Source organism: Marmota marmota, unplaced genomic scaffold, assembly GCF_001458135.2.
Source record: "Marmota marmota marmota unplaced genomic scaffold, marMar, whole genome shotgun sequence".
NCBI lineage: Eukaryota > Metazoa > Chordata > Mammalia > Rodentia > Sciuridae > Marmota > Marmota marmota.
The window spans coordinates 7,751,358-7,768,464 of NW_025999999.1; the positions used below are offsets into that span (position 1 = coordinate 7,751,358).

The 17,107-nt window shown below is 45.1% G+C and overlaps 1 protein-coding gene across 7 annotated transcripts in view; it reads left to right on the forward strand.

Annotated features, from left to right (window-relative positions):
- Positions 1 to 14,922, forward strand: part of Gbf1 (golgi brefeldin A resistant guanine nucleotide exchange factor 1) — a 126,843-nt gene extending 111,921 nt beyond the window's left edge. For 3 of the 7 annotated variants that reach the window (XM_048807220.1, XM_048807222.1, XM_015494706.2), the window contains 23 exons: positions 304 to 506; positions 1,028 to 1,151; positions 1,421 to 1,546; positions 1,803 to 1,885; positions 2,773 to 3,009; positions 3,259 to 3,352; positions 3,985 to 4,161; positions 4,476 to 4,540; positions 4,625 to 4,748; positions 4,959 to 5,030; positions 5,179 to 5,273; positions 5,498 to 5,651; positions 9,413 to 9,638; positions 10,142 to 10,302; positions 10,441 to 10,687; positions 10,787 to 10,992; positions 11,922 to 12,072; positions 12,174 to 12,304; positions 12,499 to 12,600; positions 12,868 to 12,981; positions 13,113 to 13,293; positions 13,435 to 13,563; positions 14,062 to 14,922. In XM_048807220.1, the coding sequence (XP_048663177.1) occupies positions 304 to 506; positions 1,028 to 1,151; positions 1,421 to 1,546; positions 1,803 to 1,885; positions 2,773 to 3,009; positions 3,259 to 3,352; positions 3,985 to 4,161; positions 4,476 to 4,540; positions 4,625 to 4,748; positions 4,959 to 5,030; positions 5,179 to 5,273; positions 5,498 to 5,651; positions 9,413 to 9,638; positions 10,142 to 10,302; positions 10,441 to 10,687; positions 10,787 to 10,992; positions 11,922 to 12,072; positions 12,174 to 12,304; positions 12,499 to 12,600; positions 12,868 to 12,981; positions 13,113 to 13,293; positions 13,435 to 13,563; positions 14,062 to 14,342 (3,483 nt within the window). In that variant the 3' untranslated portion in view covers positions 14,343 to 14,922. The remainder of the gene's footprint in view (positions 1 to 303; positions 507 to 1,027; positions 1,152 to 1,420; positions 1,547 to 1,802; positions 1,886 to 2,772; positions 3,010 to 3,258; positions 3,353 to 3,984; positions 4,162 to 4,475; positions 4,541 to 4,624; positions 4,749 to 4,958; positions 5,031 to 5,178; positions 5,274 to 5,497; positions 5,652 to 9,412; positions 9,639 to 10,141; positions 10,303 to 10,440; positions 10,688 to 10,786; positions 10,993 to 11,921; positions 12,073 to 12,173; positions 12,305 to 12,498; positions 12,601 to 12,867; positions 12,982 to 13,112; positions 13,294 to 13,434; positions 13,564 to 14,061) is intronic. The other 4 variants (XM_048807221.1, XM_015494707.2, XM_048807224.1 and 1 more) reach the window with 3 other exon arrangements.
- The last annotated feature ends 2,185 nt before the right edge of the window (positions 14,923 to 17,107 follow it).

A 17,107-nucleotide genomic window follows, 5' to 3' on the forward strand; every position in this document is an offset into this window, starting at 1 on the left:
TTTTTTTTTTTTTGGTCTTTTTTGGAACTGGGAGTCAAACCCAGGGCTTTGCGAATGCAAGACAGACATTTTGCCACTGTGCTACATCCCAGCCCCCTTTTTAGCCACTTTTAATGAAACAAGAGGATGGGGTAGGAGAAGAAAATAGGGGAGAAAGGTAGGGCCAGTTTGACCCACTCTTAGTTGTAGTCACAAATAACCATGTCCTAGGAGCCCATTAGATGGCCAGCTATGGGTTGTGGTCTGACCTTGTCTGATTTAAGGGCAGAACAGCTCCTGACATTTGTACTATTTCTCCTCCAGCTGCTAATCACTGGCACAGAGCAGTTCAACCAAAAACCAAAGAAAGGGATCCAGTTTCTTCAGGAGAAAGGTCTCCTCACCATCCCAATAGACAACACAGAGGTAGCCCAGTGGCTCCGAGAGAACCCTCGGCTGGACAAGAAAATGATAGGAGAGTTTGTGAGTGACCGCAAAAACATTGACCTATTGGAGAGTTTTGTGAGGTGAGGAAACTATAAGAAATGTGAAGACTGGGGGTGTAGCTCAGTGGTTGAATACTCACCTAGCATACCCTGGGTCCTGGGTTCCATCCCAAGCTCCACAAAAACAGAGAAAGAAAGAAATGAGAAATGTAGTTTGGTGTTCAGTCTTGGGGAACAGGGCATCTCCCTCAAAGGCAGTCTTAGTTCCTGCTGGTGACTAGGTCACATACTCTTCCCATTTTATATTTGTTGGGCCGAAAAGGGACTCTAATGAGATATTTCTGGAAACCCCTTCATTCTGCATGGAGAGCATTACAAAGGGATGGAGCAGGGTTCCAGGGGCACAGATTTCTAGGCAAGTCTGTTGATGTGACAAATGCTAAAGTTAGGGGTTTGTTAGGTATGACTAGGATCTGCCCTTTGCCAGATCCCTTAGCCTCCTCTGTTCCAGGAGGAAATTAGGAGAAATGTGGCTAACAGAGAGCCCAGTGTGTGCAGTTTCCATATGTCCAGGCTCTTCATTCTGCTTCCTTTCCCTATAGCACGTTCAGTTTTCAAGGTCTGCGACTTGATGAAGCTCTCCGCCTCTATCTAGAAGCCTTCCGTTTGCCTGGGGAGGCACCAGTCATTCATAGGTTGCTAGAAGCATTCACAGAGCATTGGAGGGTGAGTCTTAGTGACAAGGGTTAAGCCCTGGATCCCAGATCAGTTTGCTGGCTTCTCTGGCCCCCAACTAAAAATATCCCAGCTCCTATCTTCTATGAAGGCTGAGAGTAACATCAGTGAGCTTTCCATGGAAAGACCAGTTTCTATTAAGGAGTTGGCAAGAGGTTGGCCACTTTCTGGGTAGTACCAGAACTGACCAGTGGGTTAGTAGTGAAGGTTTAATGGGCCAGAGAAGGGAATTGACACAAGCGGGGTCTTTGCTTTTTCAGAATTGTAATGGCTCCCCGTTTGCCAATAGCGATGCCTGCTTTGCCCTGGCCTATTCTGTCATCATGCTTAACACAGACCAGCATAACCACAATGTTCGCAAACAGAATGCACCCATGACCCTGGAGGTAAGGTCAGGCAATAGAAGATCTGTCACAGCTTTGGATATAACAGGAAGGATATGGAATTTCCAGTGAGCATGGTGGATAGGGTTCTATCCATGAGAATCAGGGAAGGCTGGCCAATCAAGAAGAGAAACTGGGTGGGGAGGTGGGTTTTTTCACTTAAAATTTCCTAAGTCCTATTTATCACAGACCCAGGAGTTCCTTGGGTGGGGCTTCAGCACTTGCACAAGTGGGGAAAAGCTTACTGGCCTATCTCTAGGAGTTTCGCAAAAACCTAAAAGGTGTGAATGGAGGCAAGGACTTTGAGCAAGACATCCTGGAGGACATGTACCATGCCATCAAGTGAGTATATATGTAGACTAGGGTAGCATCTCTGTTAAGGAAAACACATTGCTTCCTTTTTTTAGAATGGTATCAGACTGTAGTGACTCACATGTCCTGGGATTTGAGCTGGGCAGTCCAACTCTCTGATAACTCATTTCCTTCTTGAAGAAGACTAAACAACACTGGGACTATAGTACTCTAAACAAACTGTTCCTCTGCCCCCCACCACCATCCCTTTTTTTCACTACTAGGGATTGAACTCAGGGGTGTTTTACCTCTGAGCTACATCCCCATCCTTTTCAATGTATTATTTATTTATTTCCTTTGGTATTGGGAATTATACTGTGGGCCCCTTTACCACTGAGCTACATCCCCAGCACTTTTTTGTTTTTGTTTTTTTATTTTGAGAAAGAATCTCACTTAGTTGCTCAGGCTGGCCTTGAATTTACAATCCTCCTGCCTCAGCATCGCAAATCTTTGTTTTGAATGCAGTGCTAAGGTTCATATTCAGGGCCTCATACAAGTTAAACATGTGCTCTACCACTGAGCTACATCCCCAGCTCAAACTGCCTCTCTTAAGTGGGATATCATAGCCCCATTTCCTGAACCTAAAGCAGTTGGATTTTCCCATTTAGCTCACAAGGTACATTCATTCTCTGATAAGTAAAGAATTCAAGATGGGCACTGGAGGGTGATGCTTGGGTCAGAGATTAGAGTCTCTAGGAAAATTAGTTCTTTACTGTAAACATCAGAAAAGTAGAGAGAATCATTTATCCTCTCACAGAAAGAATAAGAGATCTTATACAGAACTGAATGCCCCACTTAAAGACAGACCCTTGTCTTAGTTTAGAACAAGTCAGGTTCACAGAAGTGCCCTTACTACTCGTTCCCTTATCTCCTGACAGGAATGAGGAAATTGTGATGCCAGAGGAGCAGACCGGCTTAGTTAGAGAGAACTATGTGTGGAATGTGCTGCTTCATCGAGGTGCCACCCCAGAGGGCATATTCCTAAGAGTGCCTCCTGGTAGCTACGACCTTGACCTCTTCACTATGACCTGGGGCCCCACTATTGCTGCTCTCTCTTATGTCTTTGACAAAAGCCTGGAAGAGACTATCATCCAGAAAGCCATCTCAGGCTTCAGGTAACCCAGCTTTGGCCTTTGTCTTCACCTCCTCCTACCTCTCCAAACAAACATGGTAGCCTCCATGCCCCTTTGACCCTGCTCTTATTTTCTTTAGAATGAGGTTCCTCCTGGGTTTATGGAGTCAAGCTGAGACTTAGGAAACTGAGTCTTAAACAGACTCAAGTGAAAAGTTTTTTCTGGGACTGATTGGGGAGGGGCTGCCTACTCTTCCAATGACTCTGTTTCTGGGATGGGGTGACATTACAGGAAATGTGCCATGATCTCCGCCCACTATGGCCTCAGTGATGTGTTTGACAATCTCATCATCTCCCTCTGCAAATTCACAGCTCTCAGCAATGAGGTGAGTAGGAGCAGAGACTGTACTTGGATTTTCAAGGAGGACCTTTAAGCCATAGGACTATCCTTTTTGCTTATCTGCACCCATCCCTCAACTACATCAGAATTGAGACCATTTCTGTTTTGCTTATTCTGGAATAAGAATAGTGATGGGCTGGGGATGTGGCTCAAGCGGTAGCGCACTCGCCTGGCATGTGCGGGGCGCTGGGTTCAATCCTCAGCACCACGTACAAAATAAAATAAAAATGTTGTGACCACCGAAAAACTAAAAAATAAATATTAAAAAATTCCCTCTCTTTAAAAAAAAAAAAAAGAATAGTGTTACCTCAGACTGGGACTGTGGCTCAGCGGTAGCACACTTGCCTTGCATGTGTGAGGCACTGGGTTCGATTCTCAGCACCATGTATAAATAAATAAAAGATCTATCAACAAACTAAGGGAAAAAATATTTTAAAAAAAAGAATAGTGTTACCTCATGTAATAGGATGGAAGTGAAGATGCAAAAGTGATTCCAGGTTAGCCATTACCTGTATTATAGGGGATGGAAGCAGAAGGACCTTAAGAACCACAGGCCTAAGAGAACCTCCTTTTGAGACATTAGCCAGGCCCTATACCTCTTCTCATCCTCTTTTTCAGTCTATTGAGAATCTGCCCAGTGTATTTGGAAGCAACCCTAAAGCTCATATTGCTGCCAAGACAGTATTCCATTTGGCCCATCGTCATGGTGATATCCTGCGGGAGGGATGGAAGAATATCATGGAGGCCATGCTGCAGCTCTTTCGAGCCCAACTGTTACCCAAGGCTATGGTGGAGGTAATTCCTGGTAGACTAGTCAACAACAACAAAGAGCCTCAGCATTCTATATTGTTCATGTATATCAAACTGGTTGAGGGTAGCATTGGGCCTGATACCTGGCAAAGCTCCTTAGGAACACATCAAATGTAATAACACAGATCTTGGGGGTAGCAATAAAGGAAGACTGGTGGAAGCCATTGCCAGTCACCACTTGGAAGGGTACAATAGTGTAGGGGCAGAGGGCTACAGGAAGAAAGCTAGAGAACTTTACTTGGAGGGCAAGAAATGTAAAGACCATATGGAAAGAAATTATTCTTGACCTGCTTTCCCAGGTAGAAGATTTTGTGGATCCCAATGGCAAGATCTCTTTACAGAGGGAGGAGACGCCATCAAACCGGTAAGAGCAGACAGAGATTGAGGACATACAGAGGGAGGATCAGAACTTTGGGACTTACCAGGACATGTACCCCTTCTCCTATAGAGGAGAGTCAACAGTACTGAGCTTCGTGAGCTGGCTGACATTGAGTGGTCCTGAGCAGTCCAGCATGCGGGGCCCATCCACTGAGAACCAAGAAGCCAAGAGAGTTGCCTTAGACTGTATCAAGGTACCTTCCTGCCTGTCCCTTGTGAGAAAGCCTAGACTCTTCCCTCCTGGACAGATGTGGTCCTGTGAATGGAAGAATAGAAACATTCAGGGTCCCTTATGTTCTCTTTAGAGACCAGTGTGATTCTACCCTGTCTTCTTGTCTCTTGGAGACATTTTCTTTCCTTCAGCCCTTTGTCACAGACCCCGCTCTCTCTTGCATTCCCTCTAGCAATGTGACCCAGAAAAGATGATCACAGAAAGCAAGTTTCTCCAGCTGGAATCACTGCAGGAGCTCATGAAGGTAAGGATGAAAAAAGGAAAGAGATAGAAGAACTGTCCGGGTCTGGGAGGGGTGACAGGTCAGTGGTGTGTGCTTTAGTTTCTGTTGGGAGAGAGCCAGTGGCTGCCTTCTCCTCCATGCCTTCTTTCCTACTGCTGTTCCTCTCCAGGCTCTGGTCTCAGTGACACCAGATGAAGAGACATATGATGAAGAAGATGCTGCATTCTGTCTAGAGATGCTGCTAAGAATTGTGTTAGAGAACAGGTAGGGGAAAGCAGGTGAGGGAAGTCTTTAGGCAGACCCTTGGCTCATGGGATAGAAGCCATCTTGCTTGGGGGCTCTGGGGACAATAAACAGTAGGGGGGAAGTTTGCTCACTACAGCTGTCTGCTTAGGATATGGGACCAATGAGCCATGAAAGGCCTATGAAACTTATTGCCCAATGGCCCCTCCAACTGAGATGATCCTCATTCCTTATGTTCTCTGTAGGGACCGAGTAGGCTGTGTTTGGCAGACTGTTAGAGACCATCTATACCACCTCTGTGTCCAGGCCCAAGATTTCTGCTTCCTTGTGGAGCGGGCAGTGGTTGGGTTGCTGCGCCTGGCCATTCGGCTGTTACGGAGAGAAGAGATCAGTGGGCAGGTAAATAATACATTCGGGAGGGTGAGTAGTTATGCAAGGGACGGAAGCCACAGTGTCAGTTTTGAATACGACCTAAGACAGAGTGTACTAATTAAAGGGCTGGTGCAATCTAACAAGTAGAAGTGAGCCTGGAACAGCCTTTGGCGTGAAGCTAATGCCCTGTACCTCTGTAGGCTCCTCTGAGTCTTTGCAGAGTTGGACTGCTGCTGCTTTGTAGCATCCTGAGCCCTATATCTGGTTTTCTGACCTTCCTGAGATCTCTTGGCTAAACTACAAAAAAAAAGCATAGAACTAATTTGTGAGTTTAGTAATACACAAAAATTAATTATATTTCCACAGGAACATAATAAAAGCCGAAATTTAAAATGTAATACCTCTTATATAAGTGCTCTAAATAATGTGAAATATTTAGATATATACCTAATAAAATATGTATAGGATTTGTATCATGTAATTTACAAAATGCTAATCAAAGAAGACCTAAATAAATGAAGAGGCCATACCATGTTCATGGATTAGAAGATTCAACATACTGAAGATATAAGTTCTTCCCAAATCAATCTATAAGTTCGATGCAGCTCCTATAAAAATCCCAGCAGGGTTTTTTGTAGATATAGACAAGCTTATCTAAAATTTAGATGGAAAGGCCCTAGAATAGCTATTTAGGCAAAGAATAAAATGAAAGGAATCATTCTTATCTGATATTATGAATTTATTCTATGGCTATAACTATGATAGTCAAGAATATGTAATATGGTGGAGGAATAGATATACCGATCAATGGAACAGAATAGAAAACCCAGAAATAGACAAATATGTTCAACTGATTTTCTTACCAAGGTGTAACAGTTCAGTGGAGGAAGGATACTGAAGGGAGGGATTGAAATCCATGGGAGGGGAAAAAAACAAATAAACCCAACCTCATACTTTGCAGAAAAGTTAACTAAAATAGATCATAGACTTAAATGCATCATGTAAAACTATAAAAGCTTTTAAAATATAAGAGAAAATCTTTAGGATCTACACTAAAGAGATTTTATACTTGACACTAGAAGCACAATCCATAAGAGGTAAAACTGGTAATTGAACTTCATCAATATTAAAAACTTGCTGGGGTTGTGGCTCAGTGGCAGAGCACTTGCCTTGCACATGAGAGACACTGGGTTCGATCCTCGGCATCACATCAAAATAAATAAACAAAGAATTTGTGTCCATGTGTAACTAAAAAAAATACTTTAAAAAATTAAAAACTTTTGCCCTATGAGAGCCTGTGTGAAGAGCCTCAATGATAGAGCACTCGCCTAGCATGGGCGGGACCTAGGTTCGATCCTCAGCACCACTCTAAGTGGTAGATCACTTTCCTAGTGTGTGAGAGGCACTGGGTTTGATAATCGGCACCACATATAAATAAATGAATAAAATAAAGGTCCATCAACAATTTAAAAAAATTTTTTAAGTAAATAAATAAATAAAATGATTGGGAAAAAAAAGATTGTGTATCTTAAAAAAAAAAAAAAAAAGGCTAGTATGTAAAACAAAATCCAAAACATAAGAGTGACAAAACAATCCAATCAGAAAATGGGCTAAAGATAGGACCAGTCATTTCACTGAAGAAGTGCAATTAAAACCATAATAAGATATAACTACATACTTATCAGAACAGATGAAGTAAAAAAAAAAAAAAGTAACAATACCAAATGCTTGCAAGAATGCAGAGGAACTGGATAATTCATACATTGCTGGTGGAGATGTAAAATAGTGTAGCTAATCTGTTGATAATTTCTTATAAAACCAAATATGGGGCTGGGGTTGTGGCAGAGTGCTTGCCTCACACATATGAGGCACTGGATTCAATCCTCAATACCACATAAAAGTAAATAAACAAAATAGAGATATTGTGTCCATGTATAACTAAAAAAATATTAAAAAAAGAACAACAGACCATTCCTGAGATGAATATGGTGCAAAATAATATATGATTAAATTGTCAGATGTTCTAAAAAAAAAGAAAAATGCAGTTACCATACAACCCAGCAATTGCACTCTTGAGCATTTATCCCAGAAAAATGAAGCTTATTTTATCATAAAAACATGTACATGAATGTTCATGAAAGTTTTATTTGTATTACCCAAAAACTGGAATCAGCCTAGGTGATTTTCAATAAATAAACTGTTACACACACACATAGCGTGGCATACTGTTAAGCAGTTTAAGCAACAGACTATTGACTAATGCATGTAATAACTTGGAAGAATCTCCAGAGAATTATACTGAGTGAAAAGCCGAGCTCAAAAGGTTATATACTGCGGCTGGGGTTGTAGCTCAGCAGTAGAGGCCCTGGGTTCGATACTCAGCACCACATAAAACTAAATAAACAAAATAAAGATATTGTGTCCATCTACAACTAAAAATATTTTTTAAAAAGGTTATATACTAAGTATGTAATCTAAGGCTCCATCTCAGAGTTTGATTCATTCATAACATTTTCCTTCTTTTTGGGTTTATCTTAAGAAAACAATTTGGGGCTGGAATTGTGGCTCAGTGGTAGAGCGCTTGCCTAGCATGGGCGGGACCTGGGTTTGCTCCTCAGCACCACATAAAAATAAAGGCATTGTGTTGTGTCCATCTACACCTAAAAAAATTAATATTAAAAAAAAAAGAAAACAATTTGTCTCTATGAACTATAAGTATTCCTTAAATGTGCCAAATTGCCTGGGTTAATTTTTTTATTTGGTAGTAGGTTTAGTCAACACTGAATTATAGCATAGGAAAATGTATATATGGATTTTTTTTTTTTTTTGAGAATTTTAATATTTATTTTTTAGTTTTTGGCAGACACAACATCTTTGTTTGTACGTGGTGCTGAGGATCGAACCCAGGCCGCACGCACGCCAGGCAAGCGCGCTACCGCTTGAGCCACATCCCCAGCCCTATATGGATTTTTAGTTATAAGAATCTTTAATAAAATGATAATGTAAGAAACTTTAAAAAAAAAAAAAAGGTTATATACTAACCAGCTATGTGGCGCACATCTGTAATCCCAGAGATTCAGGAGGCTGAGGCAAGAGGATAGAAATTTCAAAGCCAACCTCAGCAACTTAGTGAGACTCTGTCTTATAATAAAAAATAGAAAGGGTTGGGGATGTAGCTCAGTGGTAAAGTGTCCCTTGTTCAATCCCCAGTACAAAAAAAAAAAAAAAAGTTATATACCATATAATTTCATTTATATAACTTTTGGACTTAAAGAATTTTAGAAGTTGGATACAGATTGCTAGGAGATAAGAATGAGGCAGGAAAAAAGAGGAGACGTATAAAAGTACTGCGTGAGGGATCTCATGGTATAGAAACTGTTCAGTATAGCTTAACTTGTGGTGGATACACAAAACTATACAGGTGGTCTGTGGGTTCCCTGGCGCTGAGATAGGAGGACTGCGAGTTCAAGACCAGCCTCAGCAACTTAGCAAGGGCCTAAGCTATTAGTGAGACCCCATCTCTAAAAGGGTTGTGGATATGGTTCAGTGGCAATGTGCCCCTGGGTTCAATCCTCAGTGCAGATGGCAAAATCATGTAGAATTTGATGCACACACACATACGTATGAATACAAGAAAACTAGGGAAATACAAATAAGACAAGACCAGTAGCAGTGCCTTAAGTTGGGTCCCAGCTAATCTCATTGGCCTAAACAGGCTGATGGGGAATGAAACTAAACAGGAAGCAATGTGCCCCCTCCCCATTTCCTGCTCCTAACCCTCATCCCAGGTGCTGCTCTCCCTGCGCATCTTGCTACTGATGAAGCCCAGTGTGCTGTCCAGAGTCAGTCATCAGGTTGCATATGGACTCCATGAACTTCTTAAGACCAATGCAGCCAACATCCACTCCAGTGATGACTGGGCCACCCTCTTTACACTGCTCGAATGCATCGGCTCAGGGGTGAAGCCTCCAGCAGCTCTGCAGGCAACAGCCAGTACTGATGCACCTGATGCTGGTAAGCCTTTTCCCACAGAAATACTCCCTGATGGATAAACAGCTATGGCCCCAGGAATTTGGATAGGAAAACAAAACACAAGTTATTGCCATTCAGCCAATCAAACGTGCCTGGCTTTCTGCCATCTGCTTCAAGAATTTCCAGTGCCCACTTACCAGTACCAACAAATTGAATCATATGGAGGCAAGGAGATAAGGCAAAAGGCTAAGCAGCAGGCTGCTTATTGTCCTGAGGACCATTTTCCCAGAAATTGTTCTCACTACCATCCCCTTTCCCTGACAGCTATTACTAGATATCATAGAAGCCCAAATTAGCCCATTTCCCCTATTTGGTCAAGAGAGAAGTTGTCCAGGCTTCAGCCCTCTGTTGACATGGCTGAAAATGAGCCAGGCCAGAGAGAGAGAAGGCCAGGCCTCAATACCTTTCTTCTGAGAGCCTAAATTATCCTTTGTACCAGTGTCCCATCTCCACCTTGACTCTGCCCTTTTCTCTGCCTGGCTTAGGGGCCCAGTCAGACAGTGAGCTCCCATCCTATCATCAAAATGATGTGAGCCTGGACCGAGGGTACACTTCTGACTCAGAGGTCTACACAGACCATGGCAGACCTGGCAAAATACACCGATCAGCCATAGATGCTGATGTAGTCAACAGCGGTTGGTTGATGGTAAGTGAAGAGGGTATGGGCAGCGGATGAGTCTTCCCTCCTGGTTCTGTGAGAAAGATTCCTGGTCCTCTGAGAGGGCATCTAGAGGTGAATAGGGTTCAAGCCTGGTCCCCATCTTGTATCCTGTGTACTTTACAGGTGGGAAAGGATGACATTGATAACTCCAAGCCAGGACCAGGGCCCAGCCGGCCAGGCCCTTCACCCCTGGTCAATCAGTATAGTCTAACAGTGGGTCTGGACCTGGGGCCACATGACACTAAGTCTCTGCTTAAGTGTGTGGAATCACTGTCCTTCATTGTACGTGACGCTGCCCACATCACCCCTGACAACTTTGAGCTGTGTGTCAAGACTCTCCGTATCTTTGTGGAGGCCAGTCTGAATGGCGGTAGGTCACCTGGTGAAGGGGCAATGGGGAGTGGCCATGCAAATATACAGGGGAAAAGGGCAGGGAATGGAAATGTGACCTGGGTCTGGCTCTGCTCAGGGTGCAAGACCCAGGAGAAACGTAGCAAGAGTCATAAATATGACAGCAAGGGGAACCGCTTCAAGAAGAAATCTAAGGAGGGTTCAATGCTTCGGCGACCTAGAACCTCCAGCCAACACACTACTCGGGGTGGGCACAGTGATGATGACGAGGATGAAGGCGTGCCTGCCAGCTACCACACTGTGTCTTTACAGGTCAGTCAGGACGTAAGTATGGCACCCTTTACTTCCTCTCCTCCCCTGCCCCTGAGACTGGGAGACAGGGTGGGGCCGGGGAAAGCCAGAGCTGAGAGGAAGGGTCTGTGTATCCTGCCCAGGTCCTCAATTACCACCTCCACAATATTCCCCTCATCCAACACCCCCTGTATGCCTTTGCTTGCTTAAAATTAATTTTAAATTAAGGTTTACTTATTTTTTGAATAGGTAATATATGCACATGGTACAAAGTTCAAAAGGTATAAAAGGGTAAACTGATAAAAGTAAGTTGCCATTCCATTCCTGTCCCTAGCCACCAAGTTCCTCTCACTAAAGGCAACCATTGTACCAGTTTCTTGTCTGTTCTTCCAGAGTTATTCTGTGTCTATTCGAGGCATGTAAAATTGATCTTACAAGTTGACTTTATATCTCTGAATAAATGAAGAAACAATTGCCTTAGCCAGAATAATTTTAGAAAGTGATGAAAATACTCCAGTACTGCCAAAAAAGAAAACAGAAAAGAGTGATGAAAATAAAAATTATTAAAATGGGCCACTCATTCTTGCCCAGTGAAAGCCTCTGAGCCAGAGGTTTGCTTTATTTTTAAAATGAGATTAATAAAAACAAGGCTTTCTGAGTCATTGGAAAGTGTAAAATAGAATTGAAACAAAAATACCTTTCTTGCTGTGAATCTGTGTGCTAAATCTTAGTCTGCACATCTCCTAAAGCCTGTTCTACCCTGAGCAACTTCTGACCAAGAAACAATGAAGACTGGAGCAACCAGCCCATCAAGTTGAGGCAAAGGGAATAGCAAAAAGGGCTAGAGTATGGCATAACTAATGCTAGGGGCCCCTTGAGGACTCAGTCAGGGACAGGGGTTGGGAAAGGGGGTCCCACCAGACCTAACCCCACTCATATCCTGCCCTCTCCTGTGATCCCAGTTGCTAGACCTGATGCACACTCTGCACACACGGGCAGCCTCTATCTACAGCTCATGGGCAGAAGAGCAGCGCCACCTGGAGACAGGTGGCCGGAAGATCGAAGCTGATTCAAGGACCCTCTGGGCCCACTGCTGGTGCCCCTTACTTCAGGGTAATCTGGGGGAGCAGGCAGGGTAGGGCAGAGATGGTGCTGGAGCTTGGGGAGCACAATACCGACTGCCTGAAGGATCCTGACCATGTTCTTGCTCTCAGGCATTGCCTGCCTGTGCTGTGATGCCCGGCGCCAGGTGCGGATGCAGGCACTAACCTATCTACAGCGAGCACTACTGGTACATGACCTGCAAAAGCTAGATGCCCTGGAATGGGAATCTTGTTTTAACAAGGTAAGGACTTCATACTGGTATTAAAATTCAATTGTAAGGCAAGAAGAACTAGGTAACCTGAAGAGCCCCATGATCTATACTCAGCCTCTTTCGTACCTTCTTTGCTGTTCTGTGCCTGTCACACAGCACTGGTTTCCTTTGAGCAGAGCTTCCAATTGATCTGGCTATGGTGACATCAGATATTTACTCTCTAGGTACTGTTTCCACTACTGACCAAGCTCTTGGAGAACATCAGCCCAGCAGATGTGGGTGGGATGGAGGAGACCAGGATGAGGGCTTCCACGCTGCTTTCAAAGGTATGGCTCACCACCCAATACCTCCTATTCTCCCCACACTTACATTTTTCCAAGGGGGGAAGCCAGGGCTTTTGGTAGGACTTGGTGCTCAGGAGCCCCAGTATGGAGATTCAGCAGGACCCAGGGACTCAGGAGAATTCTGAATTTCACAGCAATGTCTAATCTAAGATTCCCATGCAAGATGGGGCAGGTCTGCCTCCCAGCCTTGGAGAGGGGTGCAGAGGGTTCCTACACTACCCTTGGCTAAAAGGGGCTGGTGGACCATAGGTCTTCCTGCAGCATCTATCTCCACTGCTGTCACTCTCCACCTTTGCGGCCCTCTGGCTCACCATCCTAGACTTCATGGACAAATACATGCATGCAGGCTCCAGTGATTTACTGGTAAGTTCTACCTCAGCTCAACTCCATTGCCCACTTCCTCTCCCACCTCCTGGGAAGTCTTGCTGTCTCCTCCTTGGAAGCTGCCTTCCCATGCCTCTTTCCTGTTCTCATGATCCTGCTGCTGCCTGCAGTCAGAGGCCATCCCTGAATCTCTAAAGAACATGCTCCTGGTGATGGACACAGCAGAGATTTTCCACAGTGCAGATACACGAGGAGGTAGCCCCTCTGCCCTCTGGGAGATCACCTGGGAGCGCATTGACTGCTTTCTGCCACACCTACGTGATGAGCTCTTTAAGCAGACTGTCATTCAAGGTAGGGGCCCCAGCCCAGTCTTACTAAAGAGACCCCAAAGCTAAATTCATTCTCTATGTCCTGAGAAGACTGATAGGTAGCCAGGCCTCTACTAGAAGGAAAACACTAAGAGTGGCCATCTGTATTCTCTGCCTACCCTAGATCCCATGCCCACAGAGCCTCATGGCCCAAAATCTCTGGCCTCAGCCCACCTGACTCCTGCTGCTGGTGACCCCAGAACACCTGGACACCCACCTCCCCTAGAAATACCCTCAGAGCTTGGGGCCTGTGGTGAGTCCCTCTGAGCTAGTGTATTGGGTTTGACAGGAAGCAAGAGGCCAAAGAGGAGGCCCAGGATAGCTTGGGGTTGTTGCTAAGCACTGAGTGGGAGCAGAGGAAGGAGACAACCCAAGAATCCGGTTTACCTGCTCTTGCTCTGAGAAATGGCAGGACCAAATAATCTGTGCTGAGATAGTCTGCCTGTTTCAGATAGTTAGGTTTGGAGAAGAGGGCTAGGTCAGTGGGTTGGAATAAATATGCAAAGGCTGCCTTTCAGGGATTCTAGTAAAGATCAGACCAAAATTAACCTTATGAGAACTTCAGCAAAGGAGATGAAGGGTAGAAGTAAGGTAGCCAAACATTGGAATGAGTTTTGAGGGGAGACTTCTAACTTTTTAGACTGCAAGAAAATTTGAAGGAAACCAGCTGGTTTGGTAAGCCAGCTGAGGAGTATGAGAATTGCCCCTTGCCAATAAGAGTCTAATTGCAGCCATCTTGCTTTCTTTATAGACTTGGAGAAGCCAGAGGGCCCCCGAGCCACCACCAGCAGCTCCCCTGGATCACCGATGTCCTCTAGTCCCAGCAGGGTTAGCCCTACCCCAGATGGGCCTCCCCCTCTGGCTCAGCCCCCACTGATCTTGCAGCCCTTGGCTTCCCCACTGCAGGTGGGCGTGCCACCCATGACTCTGCCTATTATCCTTAACCCTGCACTCATAGAGGCCACCTCTCCAGTTCCTCTCCTGGCTACACCCCGCCCTACAGACCCCATACCCACCTCCGAGGTCAACTAAATAAAGCAGGTCCCTCAGAGATCAGGACTATATATCCCACCAGACTATTCCCACCCTGCTTCCACCTGTCTCGGGGCCATAAACTTTTCAGGCCCAATCCAAGCTGCCATCGCTGCCACTTGGATGGGGAAATGAACTTTTATAGCCCTTGCTGGGACCCACTTCAGACTACGGGACCTTCTTCCCCTTTTGCTCTCCATTCCTGAGGGTCCAACCTGAGAGTACACTCAGGTACCACCTGTAGTCTCTGTCTCCAGCCTGGCAGCTCTGAGTAGGCACTGCTGTGTCAACCCTGCAGTGCCCACCATGTGCCCCTCCTGCCCAGGTCAGCCATTGAGAGCCAAGCCCAACCACTCTGCACTTTGTTTCCCTCTCCCAGCCCATTCCCATCAGCCCTGGACCACCTCTTCCAATTCTTCCTCTTTTATTAATTGGTGGATCAGTTTGGAGAGTCGATTGGTACCATGGTGGGTGGGCAGGTGGGGTTGGATGAGAGGACTGCCCACAGGAGCATGTACATATGGAAAAACAATGACAACAATGGACTTTTTATGATGTAATAAATGTCTTAGTACCAACACCACTGCCTTTCCCTCTGGTTTCCTTCTTGAACTTGTGAGTCAGGACACCTTGTTATTGTGATGTACAGGGCTTGGGCCTTGGTGGACAGAGGTAAAGTGAGGCTGAGCCTACCAATAATCTGGCCCTCAGACATTAGTCAGATGCCAATACTGGGGTCAGGATTCCTTCACCACTGTTGCTGCCCCCACCACTGCCATATTATTGTGCTCTTAACAGAGAGATGCCAGAGCAGTTCCACATCTACTCAAAGAGACACCTGAGATAGCCAGCTGGGTTCATGGAAGGTTAATCAGAGCTGAGCTATAATTTTTCAGAAGTCTTCCTTAGATGGGCCCTACCCAAGAACATGAAGGAGCAGAAGGAACTTAAGAGGTAGAGGGGTGTCTTGCCTGCAGCTGCAGTCATGTTCTGGGCAGTATCATTCATTCTGACCCCAAACTGAAAAGGGACAATTTTTGCCTGCCCCACAGCCTCCATCCAGCCCAGTCAGTGCAGCATGACAGGAGTGCCTCTGCACTTCTTGCCCTTTGCATGGCAGTAAGACAGACAGGAGTGTGCATGGGCCAGGCAATGTGGCTGTGCTCGCCAAGGCACTAGGGTGGAATGTTATGTGTTCATTTTTCCCAAGAGAAGCAGCTATATCATTTTGGTTTTCTGCAGAATGATGCCTGCCCCTTCTGGGGGTCACAGAGTGAGACAACTACCACTTGGATGGGGAAATGAACTTTTATAGCCCTTGCTGGGACCCACTTCAGACTGTGGGACCTTCTTCCCCTTCTGCTCTCCATTCCTGAGGGTCCAACCTGAGAGTACACTCAGGTATCACCTGTAGTCTCTGTCTCCAGCCTGGCAGCTCTGAGTAGGCACTGCTGTGTCAACCCTGCAGTGCCCACCATGGGAAAGTAATAGCATAGCTTGGAGGGAATACTGGTCTTAATGATGTCCAGAGAGCTGGGCACCGTAATCTCAGCACGTGCCAGTAATCTCAGCAACTTGGGAGGCTGAGGCAAGAAGATCACAAGTTTGAACCAGCCTGGGCACTTGGCTAGATCCTATCTCAAAAGAGTAAGGGGTCACTCACAAAGAATAAGGGGTCACTCACACGTGACATTGGGGCCCACCTGGCTATATGGCCCTTCACTTGGGCTTCCCTTTGCTCAGCACTTTCACATTGACAGGAGTTTGGACCTCTTAAGTTCCTCACTTAAATGTAGAAAAGGGCCCCTTAGAAATGGGAACCACCTGGGGTTGGGGTTGAAGCTCAGTGTTAAGGTGCTTACCCAGCATGTATGAGGCACTGGGTTCAATTCTCAGCACCGCATATAAATAATAAAATTAAGTCCATCAACATCTAAAAATACATATTTAAAAAAGAAAGAAAAGAAATGGGAACCACCTGATGTAGAAAAATACTAAGATGTGAGACCTGGACGTACTTCCTTCTTATCCAGGTCCAGACTATACCTGGTTTTATGCTAACCAGGAGCCTTACTCAACCCTGTCTCTGGGAAAATTAGGAGAGAGAGAGAAGGCTCTATAGGTAAGTACAGAAAAGCTGAATCTATGGCTAGTAGGACACCAGGACCCTTGCTCAGCTACAATATCTCTGTTTCCCCATCTTAACCCCACAGGCTCTGCCTTTAAAACTTCCATGGTCATACTATAAACAAAGAAATTGGGCTGGGGATATAGCTCAGTTGTTTAGAGTACTTCCTCACATGCACAAGGCCCTGGGTTCAATCCCCAGCAAAAAAAAAAAAAAAAAAAAAAACAACTCTGTGTTCCTCCATTAATCCTACAAATTAGGAAGATGGTGTAACTACAAACTGATTCCCTGCTGGGAAGCAAAAACATTGGGCAGAAGTCTTGTTCGGTTATTAAAAGAGCAACGAATACATGTACAACTCATTATTGACGATCTTCTCTCTTAGAAGGCAGAGGCAGCTACAAGGGAAGCTTACACTCAGGCCTTCATTCTGACCAATAAGGAAGAATGCCCTGGGGATATGGAAGTAACAAAACTTTGGGGGAAAGTAATAGCATAGCTTGGAGGGAATACTGGTCTTAATGATGTCCAGAGGAGCTGGGCACAATGGCACATGCCAGTAATCCCAGCAATTTGGGAGGCTGAGGCAAGAAGATCACAAGTTTGAGACCAACCTGGGCACTTGGCTAGATCCTAT